The 16508-nt window shown below is 43.1% G+C and overlaps 1 protein-coding gene across 3 annotated transcripts in view; it reads right to left on the reverse strand.

Annotated features, from left to right (window-relative positions):
- MALRD1 (MAM and LDL receptor class A domain containing 1) overlaps positions 1–16508 on the reverse strand; it is a 305716-nt gene that overhangs the window by 109902 nt on the left and 179306 nt on the right. For all 3 annotated transcript variants that reach the window (XR_012715476.1, XM_075271657.1, XM_075271658.1), the window contains one exon: positions 12971–13151. Coding sequence is in view for 2 of the 3 variants with exons in the window: in XM_075271657.1 (XP_075127758.1) it covers positions 12971–13151 (181 nt within the window). In the remaining variant the exon portion in view is untranslated. The remainder of the gene's footprint in view (positions 1–12970; positions 13152–16508) is intronic.

Below are 16508 nucleotides of genomic sequence, written 5' to 3' on the forward strand. Positions count from 1 at the left end.
GGGTGTCATAGTGGACTTGGTGACCCTCCAGACACGAATTTGGGTTTCCCCCTTAACGAGTTTATGTTCCCCATAGACTATAATGGGGTTCGAAACCCATTCGAACACTCGAACAGTGAGCGGCTGTTCGAATCGAATTTCGAACCTCGAACATTTTAGTGTTCGCTCATCTCTACTCCTTACCCATAAGTGAGAATCCTGGAGGTGAATTGGAATGAAGACGGCAGGGTCACTTGTCCAGCGATAAACTCATTACTTTAGTGACCTTTTGTGTGAGTCTCAAAGTCAGGCTCCGCTCCTCTGCTGCGCTCTCTCGGGTTTAAAAAATTCTTTAAAGTTATTTTATAAATGGCTATGGAAGACGCCAGCACTGGAGGATGTGTGCAAGTCACAGAATCGGTACAGAAATAATCTTATTTTGTATCAATTCAACAATTTTTAGATGCTTAACCCCGTTCTGCACTGTGCATCATACTTTTATGTCAATGAAGTAGAACCTGCTACATTGTTGCCAAGTTTCGGACCCAGTTCTGCAGTTACATTGAAAAATAAGTCACCATTGCACATGGCATCTAAAGGGTTAAACAGCCAAAATTGGAATGATCTAACTGGTTAGAGCATGGAGGACACCCTTCACTTAACTCCTCGCCTCCCCTATCCACAGTGAGATAATAGGTTTAACAACAGCCCCTTGACTGTCATATAGGAATGCCTATTAGGTTCTGCAAGAAACAAGACCTAATAGGTATCTGCTGAAATGTCCAATATATAGCAATGCAGAGGTATTGCAGTATATTGTACAAGCGATCAAGCTATCTGGCTGAGTGAAAGGTCAAAGACATGGGTCAGAAGGGGACTCCCTTTTCCACCAAGGAGGACTAATTTCCTAGAATCCTTAGAAAAGCATGTATTCTCCTATAATACCCTGTACCCACAGAGGTATAACATGGAAGTTTCTGGGCCCCAAGACAAAACTTTTAACATGTTCCCAACTATAATGTATAATTTATAGTATCGTCTCCAGATATTTCTTCAAATAGTGGGCTGCCCCTAGAGGGCAGCAAGCAGAGGCACTGTTTTCCTATCTACATAAACAGATTTGCATATTTTTCCCATAATCCCCCAGTGGAGCGAAAAAGGCTTTTGTAAGTCTTCATATGCCTGCGAAGGTGATCTCTCCTTAAGGAGTGATATTATCCCCAGAACCTCATATTTCTTCAGTCATATAAGTTGCAGCATAAGAGTACCCCTGAGGCAGGGGTGAACCTAGGCTTTGTGCCGCTTGAGGCGGACGTCAGAAAGCCGCCCCACTTCCCCCAGGAGGAGGGGTCGGAGCTGAGAGGAGAGGCGGAGCCAGCGGCGTTAGCAGGCAGAGAGCAGGCAGGGAGAGGACCTGCTCACTGTTAAGCATGAGGGGCGGCCGCTGGAGCAAGCAGCGCTGCGTCCACAGGGCCGCCCCAATCCACCACTCGCTACCCCTGCCAGGCTGCCGAGACGGTGACAGCTTGTCCTGGACTGGCTTAGGTCAGCAAAAATGCCCCCCCCCCCCCCGGGACTTCAGGTCGCCTCATGAGATGTGCGGCGCTGCCCTGAGGGCAATCATTCATGGGTTACACAGGGATGGAGTTTGGAGAAGACTAGAGATGGAAGACCGCCTCAAATTTCTCTCCAAATTCTATTGTGTGAACATAGCCTAAGGAGACTTCGTCCCCTCCTGACTCACATCTTTGACCTCTCACCCAGACAGACAGTACTCTGTTTCGCACTGATTAGGTACCCCAACCCTCCAAGCAACTGTCCATCGTTTGGTCTCTTACTTTTCAAGGAAATATTCTGGCTTGGCTTTAATACCAGATCATGTCACTCGGATTAAGGAAAACCAGACCTTCATCTATAAGGAGCTACCTTCCAAAAAGTAGACCTAGAGCAAGTTTTCTTTTTTTCTACCAAGGAGGACTTATTCTCATATTATTTCGGTGGAAACGTGAAGTTGCTGTTGCTTGCACCACCATGTTCACGTCATCTTTGACACAATTCCACACCACAGACACACAAAGCACAAGTGTGGGAACTTCACACAGCTAAGTGTTACGGTACTGTGTATATATATATATATAAATATATTTTTTTAAAACTACAGAACCTCTTAGCTGTAGAACACTACATCAAGGTCCACAGGCAATATGGTGGGCAGCTGTATGTCTGAACTGAATGTGAACTACTGCAAAGACACTGCAGCGTGAAAATCAGTGTGAACTACTGCAAAGACTCTGCAGCCTGAAAGTCAATGTAAACTACTGCAAGACACTGCAGCCTGGACTAAATGTGAACTACTGCAGAACACTGCAGCCTGAACTCAATGTAAACAGTGTGTACTGTGCGACACTCCATGTGAACAAGGTGCAACTAAAACCCTGCCAGTTTAGCTCACTGGCCAGGTGCACCAGTACAATTGAAACACAAACGGCTGCCGAGGGTTAACACTCACCCCAGGCCAGCAAACACACACACTTACCCCTGCGACAGCTAGGGGCCACCACGGAAATTTTAGAACATTCTCCTGTACACAGCTTGGAGTCCCCAGGGGGGTTGCATGCTCCAGCGCACAGCTTGGAGCCATCAAACACCTATGCTCCCGCACACAGCTGGCAGCCATACATGAAGTCAGACAGTACACATAGGCTATCTCAGAGACCATACCTGCTGCAGATCTACAAGCCCGAACGGCGTCTACCGCTCCTAGCCCTGGCGTAGATCTAACGGTTCAGGGTTTACAGGTCCTAACTAACAGCACCCAGATTGAAGCAGAGAAACCCCACACAGAGGCCTAGTCTGAAACCTGCCTGAGTACTGGAGCCTATCCCTGCAAACTACTGTCATTCACTCCGTGGACTTTGAGGAAAGTTTAGACAAAGTGTGAGCACCCGGCGGGCGTCGGCTCACACTATTTAAAGGGAAGTCCCCGCCCAATAGGGGCGGTGGTGATGACCTCACCGCTCATGCTTAATAGGGGAGAAATGGCACTTAGCTTGTGAGCAGCTCCAATAAGTCTGAGCATGCTCAGTATGGTGAAAGCTGGATGGTTAGACTGACCCGCAGGTGGCGCTGTGCGCTATGATAGTAACCTGCGGGACCCAATCCTAACACTAAGCCACCTACACAGGAGGTATCCACCAATCACTGAGTCCTCCAGAAGAGAAGATGTCCTTTCCAGTAGCCTCCTTTAATAGTGGCAGGGGTTTCAAATGAACTATTCCTTTAAAATTTGCCATTCCACAAGCGTAGTTATGATACTTATATATATATATCCCTACACTCTTCCTAGAATCCATGCGTTCAGTCTTCATCAGTTTTGCCGTTCATCCTCACACCGAGCGTTTTCATTTGTTGTACTTCATCTTGATGAATTGTTATCTGGCCGCTCTCTGCCTCGCGCTTTATCTGCTCCCTGAAGCTACTTGTGTCAGATCATTTCTAATAGTTCTCTTCTCGGCATGTCTCTCTGTCTTATTAGATCAGCGCCCCCACAGATTTAATTATTACCACCAGGCTTGTTATTATATACCAGCGTCAACTAATACTTAGAAGAACGGAGGAGCCATGGTCTGGCCCAATATCAAAAGGTAAAAATAATACTGGGAATGAAATTGCCCTGTTGGATGGGAATTCAGGACACTGTTCAGATTCCTCGAGCTGCAAAATCATGGAAAGGTTGTAGCGGAGGTTAAGGTCAGGGCTACACAAAGGCTTTTGGAAGTGAGACTTCTTTTTCTTGTAGAGTAACTGTCCACCCATGACCTCCGAAAAGTCAGCACCTTGTGGAGGGTAAAGTACCCTTAGCAAGTGATTTTCATTATACTTTCAATGGGGAAAGCAGTGTTAGGGTAAGTTCACATGGGGTATTTTGGACCGGAACCTGAGGCGGAGGCCACTTCAGGTTCCGATCCAAAAAAACGGGTAGCCACGACTCTGCTCCGGATTAGGCCCAATGAATGGGTATAGTCGGGAGGAGGGAGTGTCTTCAGGCCGAATCGCGAAACGGCCTGAAGAATGAGCACCTTGCTTCTTTTTCTCGCTCCCGGCAAAAACACCTGATCGGCTCCCATTGATTTCAATGGGAGCCGTCTTTTTGGTCAGGATTTTCAGGCGAATACGGCCTCACAATCCTGACCAAAAATCTCCATGTGAACTTACCCTTAGTCTATGTTCTCATCTGCGCAGGAGTCTCCATTGGCGACCCTGTAGCATGGCTGACCAAATATGTCAGAAGAAAAAGTCCTGCTCTGAGGACTTTGTCCTATAACGGGTTTAGAACAACCTTCATAGTGAACAGGGTACATTGGCCTTGCGTGTAACCACTCTTTTAGTGGTCCACCTCTCTGTTGTTCATGTCCCCTAATGGACCCAAACAATGGAGAAACTACTCTAGTGTGAACTTACCATTATTTTTTAAAATTGCTCAAAAATTTTAGTTGTACTGAAAAAAATTGCTACTTGGGAATGCTATTCCAGTCTAGTTCATAGGGTGGTCTTCTCAAAGAGGTGGTCTTTTGGAGAGGTTTACTTATGCCCATTGAGGTCAATGAAACAATGATGGAAAGGAACTATGACATAAAAGTCAACTGAACCTAATGCTGGCCATATACATTAGATAAGCATTGGCCACTTTCGGGGGAGCTGGCTGAACATCTAATATGTATCGCCCCCCACCACCACCTCTCCTCTTGTGACTAAAATTTTGATCTGATTTTCTTTGATAGCTGGCAGTCTGTGCATCATAAATGTATTCAATCTGCTCTCTGGTGCACTGGACAAGAACTTATGATACACAGCCATGATACACATTAACCCTTAATGGCAACGTAGCAGTTGCTCAGCATTACAAAGTTACGAAGGGATTCTATGAGTGAGGCTATGGTACAAAAGAAGGAATGGTTACTGGTTATTGGCCACCAATAGGGGATGGGGATTGTAGGAAGCTTGTGTGCTCAGATGTTGTCATGGTGGTCTGGGCCCTGACCGAGAAGAAAGTGTAACATGTAGCTGACATGACTTATCGTTGTGAGGAGAAAATGTTCAGGTGGGCTCAACCAGGGGCTTGAGAATTTAGTTATACCCCTGAATATCAGTGAAGGATTTTAGTTCAGTGACATGTTTTCAGCATTGCTTTGTGATGACAGTCCTGTCCCTGTTCTAAAACTGCACAGAATGTACGAGATACAAGGGAAAAGTTAGAGGGCATTGAATGCAAACATTGGGATGCAGGACTAGTGTCTGACTCTGGCACTTGGGTGTCCACATTTACATTTTGGCAGGCTGCCTCTTCTTGCCTTACCATTCTTCTTCCATACGGTTACGTCTCGTTGACATTGTAATGCGGTTAATCCTGTTGTCCGTTGATCCATCTTCTCCTTCTCCCTAATGTCGTGTCCGGCACGATCCACCAAATGACTGTGTATTTCCATAAACATGTAACCTATAAATGGGTAACCTTTACTGCTGCCAGCCTGACCTACCGTTGTGTTCTCATATGGAAACCCTGACCATTAATTGTATAAATTCTGCTGTTTCAATTGTGTAAAATTCAAATTATTTGTAAAAATCTGAAAAATGGATCAGCAATGATATTATCTAACATATTGTACGCCTCTCTCCACTGAGCATATGCTAGGGGTGTAGAGCAAAAACAGGGGTGAGGTGAACTGACCTGGGCATCATGATGCAGGAATGAACCCAATGGGCAATATAACCCATCCTTCTCTCCGACATGGGTCAATTGGGAATAGTTTATCCTAATCTAGGACCAGGAGGAAGGTTTCTCAAAAATAGGTTGTCCAAGTCTAGTCCAGATCAAAACTGTAAACTACGACTTGGAATAACTTGACAGTCACTTTCACTTTTTTGAGATTTCGTGAATTTTTTTCATAAAATTGTTCACTTTTATTCTAACAATAAAAAAAGAAAAAGCCGCTGGATAAAAATATAAGCTGTTTACCTGCACCGAGTGATACATATACATCTTAGTCTAGACTGAAGAAGTCTCCTGCCCGCCAGTCCACAATGCTGACGTCTTGTCAGAACAAGGTCATGTCAAGGCAAGTGGAGATCTAAAATGATGGATAGCACCAGATACCAGACGATGGGCTGTGTGCTCAGTGTCAAGCTAAATGCACTACAGACACAAATAAAAACATGTTGCTCGGTCTTATTGATCAATCAGGAACATTTTTGCATTCCGCGCCCGATACGTACTGTCAAGTAGCCCGGCTGAACATCATCAGTTCAGCTGAATTGCAAAGCTCTTAGAAATGTGAGCCTTGTATTTTCCAAATCCAGTTTGATGTACATGAAGTATACAGAATATTAAACATCAAGGTCTGCTATCTTTTCCACAGGCAAAACGCATTGACACAAATGGAACAAGATAAAGTTTAACATAAAGGAGAACTTCACAGACACAAGATTTCCACCCTTTATGATCAGACCAGACCATTGCCTTTCTCTATACCAAATATTCATTAGCAAATATTCCGTACAGTCATACTACTATAATTCTACATGCATAAAACCGAAAACCAGACAACGGACATGTGCAATAACCTACAGGTATAGACTAAAAGGCATAAAACACTTAGCATTATATTTTTATTTTTCATGGTTTTCTTAGAAAAGGCTTAGTTCTCGTAAGTAATATGCGCCACTATGTATTAGGATCCATAGGAATGTTTTATATAGTTTAGAAAGACATTAAGATACAACATATTGTATTATCTGCTCCTTGGGGGCCGTCTTATACATATTCTACCTAATTTATCCTACTTTGTAATAACATTTTGTTACACCCACTTCTTTAGGGGTTAAACAGCTCTTCCCTCTTTCTGGTTATCTCCCGCTTAGGCATTGTATCTATTAGTGAATATTTACACAAACCACATACTATTAAAGGGTATTCCCGTCTTAAAAGGGATGGAATATCACTAGGATATGGCATCGTTTTAAAATGCATCGGGTCCAATCTCTGGAGCCTTGAGAAATTTGAAGAATGAAGGGACTGCAGCACTCGTAATAGCATTGGGGCCCCTTTAGAATGGAACATGACTACACAGGAAACTGTACACAACTGAATGGGGGTGGCAGCAGTTCCCTGCTTTCCAAGAAGTGATACAGCAACCCTTTAAATGGGTTTCCCCTTGTGGTAATGAATTCCTTATCAACAGGGAATGTATCTAAATGCTGTGGGTCCAACCCCCAGTGATTAGGAAAATGAAGGGTTGGCATGTCCATGTGGAATATGGTTTGCTTACTTGGCCACTGCTCCATTTATTTCTATGGGACTGCTAAAGATCGCAGTGCCCAAGAAGTGAATGGAGATGTGATCAAACATTTGCAACTTTGCTCACATGGAGCTTTCAGAGGAACTTTGAGGCCTCTGTTCGCCTGATTGTCAGGACTCAAAGTGATCAGTCATTTATCACCTATCTTGTGAATAGGGGATATATGTAATTGATACAAAAGCCCTTTAAATAAATGCAATAGTCTTTTGCATATTCTGTATTGCTTTGACTATTATTCAGAAAAATTCCAACCATTCCTGCGCAGATGGTTCTATGCCGCTGCATTTCCAATGATAACATGTAATCCCAGCCACATGTAGTCCAAGAGGCAGCCGACAAGAGACTAGAGTCTCTGAAGAAAATATCAGAAATTGCAGGAACTGCCTGACAACAGGGAGCAGGTTAAAACTCATACAGCGCTGATAGATCCCAGATACCCAAACGCCTTCACCAGTGCCAGGCGTGAAGCCAGATGAAGTGGTGCTGAATTTAGGGTTCAAGTTATCATCACGGAAACTGATATAAGAAATAGACACTCTTCAATCTAAAGTAAAACCAGAACCCATGATAAACTAGGAGGATGCAAATCTAGGAGGATGAATGAATCAGAAGAATGAAGGTCCAAGCCAAAACTCAATCTGAGAGGTAACATTAGGAGACAAGTGGATTTCCAGTAACAAGCTGAAGGTCAATATCAGAGCAGTCCAGCACAAACAATCACAGTACGGGAGGCTCACAAAAGTACAAACTAATAGCAGGCACCTGAATTAGCAGGAACAGGGTTTAAATATCCCTCCTCATCCACTGATTGGATCAGCAAAGGAGAGCCCTGAAAACTGCAGAAAACTCATAGGCTGGCACGGTAAACTTAAAGCAACAGCATCTAAATTCCTAAGAGACTCCTGGAGACCGAGTCCGAAACCAAGGAAAGATCAAATTCGGATTGGTAGTGTATTTGTAATGTTCACTTTTTTTTGCTATTTTAACATATATCGATTTTAGAAAACCTTTTGAAGGCGCAGTTATTATTTTAGATTTTGGAAAGCCAAAGCAAAAATTGTCTTTTGTCCTAGCGCTACATGGGGATTTTTAGGTGCCTGTGACTAATAGGAAGGGGGCAATTTTTTGTCAGTTGCATTGAGATTGCACTGCAGTAGTGTTGCGATTTTAGCTCAGCTCACAGCAGTGCTTGTGCCCCACCAAGTTTATAGATTTTCCTACAAAAATAATCGAAAACTATCAATATTATTTCAAGGTCTTTATGTAAAAGAAGAAAAGAACACGACTTACCACAGACTTCCTATGTAAGTACATTGCTCCTGGCCAAATGTCGTACCAAAAATAAAGCTACTTAAAAATACAATCACTCCGAGGGTTAACACACTTCTGTAGATACTGACAAAAGATAAAAGATGAGTTCTTTACACATGACTGACCTTGAGGTTAACTGAAGAGTACGTGGCCTGAAAGCAATTCCAGTAACAATACAATACGCCTAACTATGGCCCAATCCTGCGAAATGCAAATCATCTCGCAACGCGTCTAATGCCTTCTTGTGTATACATTTACATAGTATAACCTTGAATAAGCTTGTACTTGAGGGGAAAGACATCGACTGAGAAGGTGTCTGCTCATACCAAATGTATTATACAATCTATAGTATTATTGGTCAACCTGAACATCTATAGGGGGGGGAAACTATAAGACCTTATGGCAAAATACATATTCATATTGGGCTGAGTGGTCAATAGTTAGTTAAGGTTTTTTTTTTCCCATGAATATAACCATATTTACATTGGTAGACAATTAGAAGCTAAACATTTTTGCAAATATAAACAGCGCCGCACCTCCCATGAGGCGACCTGAAGCGACCGCTTCAGGTGGCGCTATGTCAGGGCCCCGGGGAGGGCGGCATTTTTGCTTACCTAAGCCAGTCCAGGACAAGCAGAGGATGCCAAAGGACTGCCAGACACTGTGAGGGATTCAAGGTGAGTAGGCAAGGTGTTTACTAGGTTGTCACCTCACCTGGCTTCCACCTATTATATTCTAAGGTCTGGTTCATCCTTACAAGAATTGTTGGGTTCACCCATCTCTAGTGATGGAAGCTGATGATGATGGGAATGAGAGGAATTGTAAAAAGTGCAAAGTAATGTCACATGTTTTTAGGGTCCACCACTAGGGTTGAGTGATCGTGTTTGGAAAAGATCGGATTCCGATCGGCGATCGAGAAAATTTCACGATCGTGATCGGAATTCCAAACACGATCTTTTTAGGTGGGGTCGAGATTGTATTTCCCACAATGCTTTGCTTAGCCTTCACACTGAGTATATGGTGTATACTCAGTGTGAAGGCTCCACTGCGGTTCCATAAGAATGAATGGAAGCAGCCGGCACACAGCCTTAACCCCCTGCTCGCTGGCTGCCTCCATTCATTCTAATGGGAGACTAAAGTAACATCTCTAGTAGCTACTTACCTCCAGAGATGGCTGCTCCGGTCCCGGTGTTCTTCTTCGCCTCGCTGCCGCTTCAAGCTGCTCTTCTCGCCTCGCTGCACCACCTCCCAGGTTAGTGTTTAAAGAGCTAGGAAGGCGGGGCTTGTGGCTTAGGAGAGTGTGGGCGGGTACAGGGCGGGGAGACGTGATGTCTCCCTTCCCAGTACCCGCCCACACTCTGCTAACCCGCCCACGCTCTCCTAACCTGGGAGGCAGGGGGCAGCGAGGCGAGAAGAGCAGCGTGAAGTGGCAGCGAGGCAAAGAAGAACACCGGACCAGCCATCTCTGCAGGTAAGTGGACACCAGGGGGGACTAAGTAGCCAGAGGATTTAAAAAAAAAATAGTGATTCACTACACAGCGTGGATTCTAACAATTAAAGCGTTCAATTATTAGATTCCATGCTTTATAGTGAATAGGATTGCTTTTAAAATCCGATCTCTGATTAATAAAAAAATCCCATTGACTTGCATTAGGATCGGAATTGGGATCGAGATCGGGTTCGGATGAAAAATGATCGGAAATCAGATTTTAAAATCGATACTGAAAAGTCAAGATCAGCTCAACCCTATCCACCACATGTCTTCGGCGTTAGATCCTTCTCCACTTTCAGGCACTATGTATCATTGGTCAGACCTTATCTTGAGAATATTATTAATATGTGCCACCATTCTACACGCATGCACTGAGATGTGTAAAGTCTGAATGAAGACAACGCAATAAAAAACATTGTAGCCTTCAGAAGGAGAGATTCCTACAAGGCACGACATCTATAAAGGGGTGTGATATACTACACAGGGTCTGGCTGGCTTTGCTGTCCTTCTTCTGTTACTGCGGGATATTTTTTAGTATTTTACCACTGCTGAGGTATCCCGTCCCGTCGTGTTTCATCTCTGCAGGTCTTTCATTAATGATAAGCCTTTCACCTACCTCTAGGATAACAGAGCTGCTCCCTTTCCCTCCAGCTCCGCGCTCGCTTTGGAATGGTTTTACAAGGTTAAAGTATAAAATGAAGAAATATTTCATATTGTGGTCACTTTGATGTGTGGAGACCCTACAACATATATTATACACAATATTATATATGCCACTAGGAGTGTTTGGGAAAATACTTTGGGAAAGTATTTTAAATAGAAATACTAAATACTACTTCAAAAGTATTTCAAAAATACCAAAAAAAAACTTGAAAAATGTAAACAAAAAATTTAACAAAAACAAAAAATTGAACAATTAAACATAGGCTAAATAGAAAAAGAACTTTAAGTTTATTTCCAAAACTCGAAAAGTTCTACATTATTTATGTTATGTGCTTGTTTGCATACAGAAGGACAAGGAAAAAAAGTTTACCAAAAAGCGTAATATATAGCGCCTATATATATAACGCAGCGTGGGCAAGATTCTCGTCAATCTCGGGACACGTGAGAAAATTCTTTGAACGTATTTTACTTGTCTTAAAAAAATATATAATTAGATTTAATTTTTAATTTGAAATCGGCTTTTTATTTAAATTTTTGATAGTGTGATAAAAAATAAATTGTGCAAAAAAAAAAAAAAAAAAAAAAAAGAAAAGGCTTTTATCACTTTGAACTCGCGCACCCCTAAACCGTATGTCTGGTTTTAAAAATTTGCTTCGAGGTTGGGGATTGTAAAATAAAAACCAAACCATGATGTAATTAAATAACTTACCCTTAAGTGCTTAAAGGGGTTGGCCACTTTCAGACCAATACTGACAGGCCTATTGTTTGGACAGGCCTTGCAGTAAGCAGACACTTTTTGTCCTGCCCCTGCCGCTTCGGATTTGTTAATTTTGAAAAAAGTTCCGTCCAAAATTGCAGGGAGATGTGGGTCTTCGAGATCTGAATCATTGTCGGTTGCGTCCCCTTCATTGGTATTACGATTTTCCTCCATTTTTGAAGTAATTTTACGGAATGGATTACGCGATCGGAATGATTAAAAACTAAAAATAAACCATACTTCACTACAAGGCGGACTTGCGTTGCTGGAACGCGCTGGAATTTTCCCTCCTCTCGTCACACCTCACACGAGAAACGAGAGTCATGACGTGACTCGCACTGTTGTTTGTTTTTTTTTTCAGTGCGGTGAGGTGGGTTATTTAAATTACAACATTTCTTTTGAATTCAGACAGTAATTAAAATACGTAAAATACTTCCTAAAAGTATTTTAATTACAAATACAAAATACTGTATAAAAAAAGTATTTTATTTACAAGTATTTTAAATACTATTTTAATTACTTGTATTTTAAATACTCCCAAACACTGTCCACGAGAGATGGACAAACCTCCCAAGATTCATTTCGTGGGTGGCTATGGTTCCTAATGCCCATGTGACCGCTTTGGACCCATCACAGCAATGACCAAGGGCACATGATATCATTGAGGAGACCGAGAGAGGCAGAGGCCTAAGAAAGCTCTTCTGTGACGTCATGCGGCCCATGCCACATCTGTCGCCCAATCACAGGCCTCAGCAGTGACATTGGGTACTTGATTTCACAGAAGGGTCCTGAACTCTTCGAGGAGGCAGAGACAGGGTGCCTGAAGTCGCGAGGAAGCCCAAATGTGGTAATGGAAGGTGAGTATAAATGTTTTTTACTTCACCTCCCTTGGTCTTTATTATACTCTGCGATCTCTTCAGACCTCTCAGAGAATTTACCTCGATGCATGTCGCGGTGTCCACTTTAGTTTGTCTGAGGCAAACCCCAAAATGTTCAGTCTCAGAAAAAACGGAAACATTTGGAATATCCTGGTTGAATTCAGGTTACGAACCAATTCACCCATCTCTAGTATGAATGTTTTTTGTTTTTGTTTTTTTTACACCTCCCCTGGGCCTCCAGTCTGGGGCCATTTTTAGTTCATCTGAGACAAATTGGTTTAGTTTAAAAAACAAACAATTTGGAAAATTTGGGTCAAACCTGGTTCAGAACAAATTGGTTCACCCATCAGTATAGGCCATCATAAAGAGGACAGTTGAGAGAGGGTTCAATAAAATTGCCTTATTACTCAGCACCATATGGTCATGAAATTGCAAAATTTTTGCAGAAAGAAGTTATGATACCTCAATACATTTGGGTAATGGGGATATTCCATGAGAAGATAACATTGGACTTGTTGAATATGTTTCTACTCACGTGGAGAACAGTATAAAAACTCGACGTCATCGATGGATGCTCCTCCCCCAAAGTCTTTGGTCCGAACGCCTTCAAAGATGACTTCAAAGTGTCTCAGGTTCCCCAAATGAATTTCCACTTTATTCCATTTCCCATCTTGATTCTCGGATTCTCCCCATACTCTTGTGAGGTTGTTTTCTGTCTAAAATATTGAGTAATATAAATGTTAAAGGCAATAGCAGGTGACAGCCATTAATACATTACACGCCATATTAATGAGCGACGGTGATGCGGAAAGACAGAAATAAACACTGAATCCATAAATTATGTAGCGTGGGAGGGAGATTAAAATAACTCAGAGAAAAAAAACATGAAATATTCCAATATTCACATTGGGCAATCGTGCATCAGGATAAGCGGCCATACATGTTTGCTCTGTATGTACAGCAGCTGGTTAGGAGGAACACCAGGAGATTGGGGGGCAGTAGTTGCTGTGGTCATGGTGGTATGGATCTCTACCAGATCCTCTGACACTCCTCCTAGGCTGGTGCAGTGCTGAATAGGTCTGCAGGATGTCATATGGTGGCAATAGTGTTCCCCTAATAGTAGTAAACCTTCCTAACTCTGTTGATGTTTGGAGTGCTCATGGTGTTAGATGTCAGAATAGGACTCAGGAGTAGGGTTGAGCGACCGTATTCGGAAAAGATCGTATTCCGATCGGCGATCGAGAAAATTTCACGATCGCGATCGGAATTCCGAACACAATCTTTTTAGGTGGGATCGAGATCGGTGATTATTTCCTACAATGCTTTGTTACTGGCCAAGCATTGTGGGAAAAGCTAACAATGTTAGCCTTCTCACTGAGTATACTCTCCGCTCATTCTGAGCGGAATGTATACACAGTGTGAAGGCTCCGCTGCGGCTCCATAGGAATGAATGGAAGCAGCCGGCACACAGCCTTAACTCCCTGCGCACTGGATGCGTCCATTCATTCTAATGGGAGACTAGCTAACATCTCTAGTAGCTACTTACCTGCAGAGATGGCTGGTCCGGTGCCCAGTGTTCTCGTTCTTCTTTGCCTCGCTGCTCCTGCCTCCCAGGTTAGTGTTAAAAAGCTAGGAAGAAGGTGGGGCTTGTGGCTTAGGAGAGTGTGGGCGGGTACAGGGCGGGGAGACGTGACGTCTCCCCTCCCAGTACCCGCCCACACTCTCCTAACCTGGGAGGCGAAGAAGAACGAGAACACCGGGCACCGGAACAGCCATCTCTGCAGGTAAGTGGACACCAGGGAGGGCTAAGTAGCCAGAGGATTAAAAAAAATCCTCTGGCTACTTAGTGATTAAAAAAAATCACTACACAGCGTGGATTCTAACAATTAAAGCGTTCAATTGTTAGATTCCATGCTGTATAGTGAATAAGATTGTTTTTAAAATCCGATCTCCGATTAGTAAAAAAAATACCATTGACTTGCATTGGGATCGGAATTGGGATCGAGATCGGGTTCGAATGAAAAATGATCGGAAATCGGATTTCAAAATCGATCCTGAAAAGTCAAGATCGGCTCAACCTTACTCAGGAGACATGATTTTCCAAATAAGGTTGAAACTTATGGTTTTTCCAAAGTAGAAATCAGTGAATGAAGGCATTTTTTATTGCAGGTTGATGGCAGTGGTACGAATTACCAAGGTGATGTAGATTGTGACGTTAGTTGTACTGTGTGTGGGTGGCAGGACTGACTGTATGGTAGATGACCAGAGGCATTGGTTGTACTCGAGGTAGGTGGCAGCATTTATTGTGAAGTGGGCGAGTTTTGATGTTAATATGAGATTAATTATAACGTGTGTGACGGCATTAATTATACTGTGTGTGACAGCATTAATTGTGCTGTGGGTGGTTAGCGACATTAATTATAATGTATGTTAGTAACAAATGTAATTAATGTGAATGGGTAGATTAATTTTACCATGGTGGCAGAATTAATTGAGCGCTAAATAGTAGCATTAATTGCACTGTAGATAGTAGCATTAAATGAGCACTGAATGGCGGCATATGTACATAATTGGGCCCTGAATGGCAGCATTAATTGATTAAGAATTGTATTGGGTATATTAATTGAGCATTCTATTGTGTACTGAGTAGATGTAAAACTGGAAGGCTGCATCATCTGGTATACTACTTCTCCCAGCAGGTATGACCACGAAACGGCTCCCCGTTTCCTGATTTTCCAGGGCGACATGTACACATACTTTCTGATGGTGCTGGAGAGTGTACACATGGGGTTGACGTATACTCTCTTCTTGTTACATGAAGGGCTAGCACGAGTGCAGGATAACCTTCCCCAGCTTATCTCTGTCGTTCTGCAGGTATAACATTCTGCATCACCTACCACACCCTTCTTGAGAAATTAGGTTCCTAGCTTGCTAGAATTCAGCTGAGTGTTCCTCGGGACTCCTTGATCTATTTTGTTTCTCTACTTGTTCCTTGAATTTAGGATCTGTTAAGGCAGCAGACAGGGAGGGATAGTCTGTTCCTGCCTTGAGAAAGGGGCATAACACCCTGAAACTAGTAGCTCCTTTTACTGATATGAATAAAAGTTACATTTTATACATACCCTATCTGTGGATCCTCGTTGATGCTGGATTTTACTTCTCTTGTTCCATACAGTCTGTTCCTGCCCACTGAACCTGTGCTGCCAACCCTGACCTCCGCTTGGTTTCCCTTTCTCTGAACAAACCCTGCCAACCCTGACCTCTGCTTGGTTTCCCTTTCTCTGAACAAACCCTGCCAGCCCTGATCTCAGTCAGTATTCATACTCTACTTCTACCTTAGCGCTTTGCATCCATAGTGCCCGAGCTGCCTGGCCGAGCTGTCACCAACATCAAAAATACTCCAAAAGTTAATAATCTTGTGGTCTCCCTGCAGCAAAGTCCAGGCTCATGTATTGGGGTTAAAGGGTGAGGGGGGGGGGGCTCTTAGACAAAGCCCTTAGGAGTGGCCCCAAGCCAAATGGGTTTTGGTGACACAGTCCATCCAATCCATAACCCACTTTTGTTAAAGGGGTATTCCCACCTCAGCCAGTCATGCCTCTACCTGATCGATTGTTTCCTTAAAAGCATTTCCAATAATTATAGAAAACCCAGGAGTGGCCAGGGTGGGTGTTAAATATTAAAAAAAAGCCATACCCACCTATCCCCCATTCTCCATTGTAAGTCATTGGTAAGGAACCAGAGATTTATGTGAGTGATGTCACGGGTTTGTCTCCAATAACCAATGAGACCAGTGATCAGGGGTCACGTGAGCCCCTTTGGGTCCCAGCACGTAAAGGAAAGAGGGCCAGGACTGTATATCTACTGGATAGGTGAACATGACTTTTTTTTTGTTTTATACCCCAGCCCCTGAGTTCACGATGATCCCTGGACAACCCATTTAATGCTCATTCAGATGGGAAGGGGTTGGCGAACCTGTTATCGGAAAGGTCCCACATTTGGATTAGACTTTTGTGGCCTATCCAGAAGGTCTGAGATGTGAATATTGTATACACGAAACATAACATTGTAGATTG

The sequence above is a fragment of the Leptodactylus fuscus genome, chromosome 4 (assembly GCF_031893055.1).
Source record: "Leptodactylus fuscus isolate aLepFus1 chromosome 4, aLepFus1.hap2, whole genome shotgun sequence".
In the NCBI taxonomy this organism is placed as follows: Eukaryota; Metazoa; Chordata; class Amphibia; order Anura; family Leptodactylidae; genus Leptodactylus; species Leptodactylus fuscus.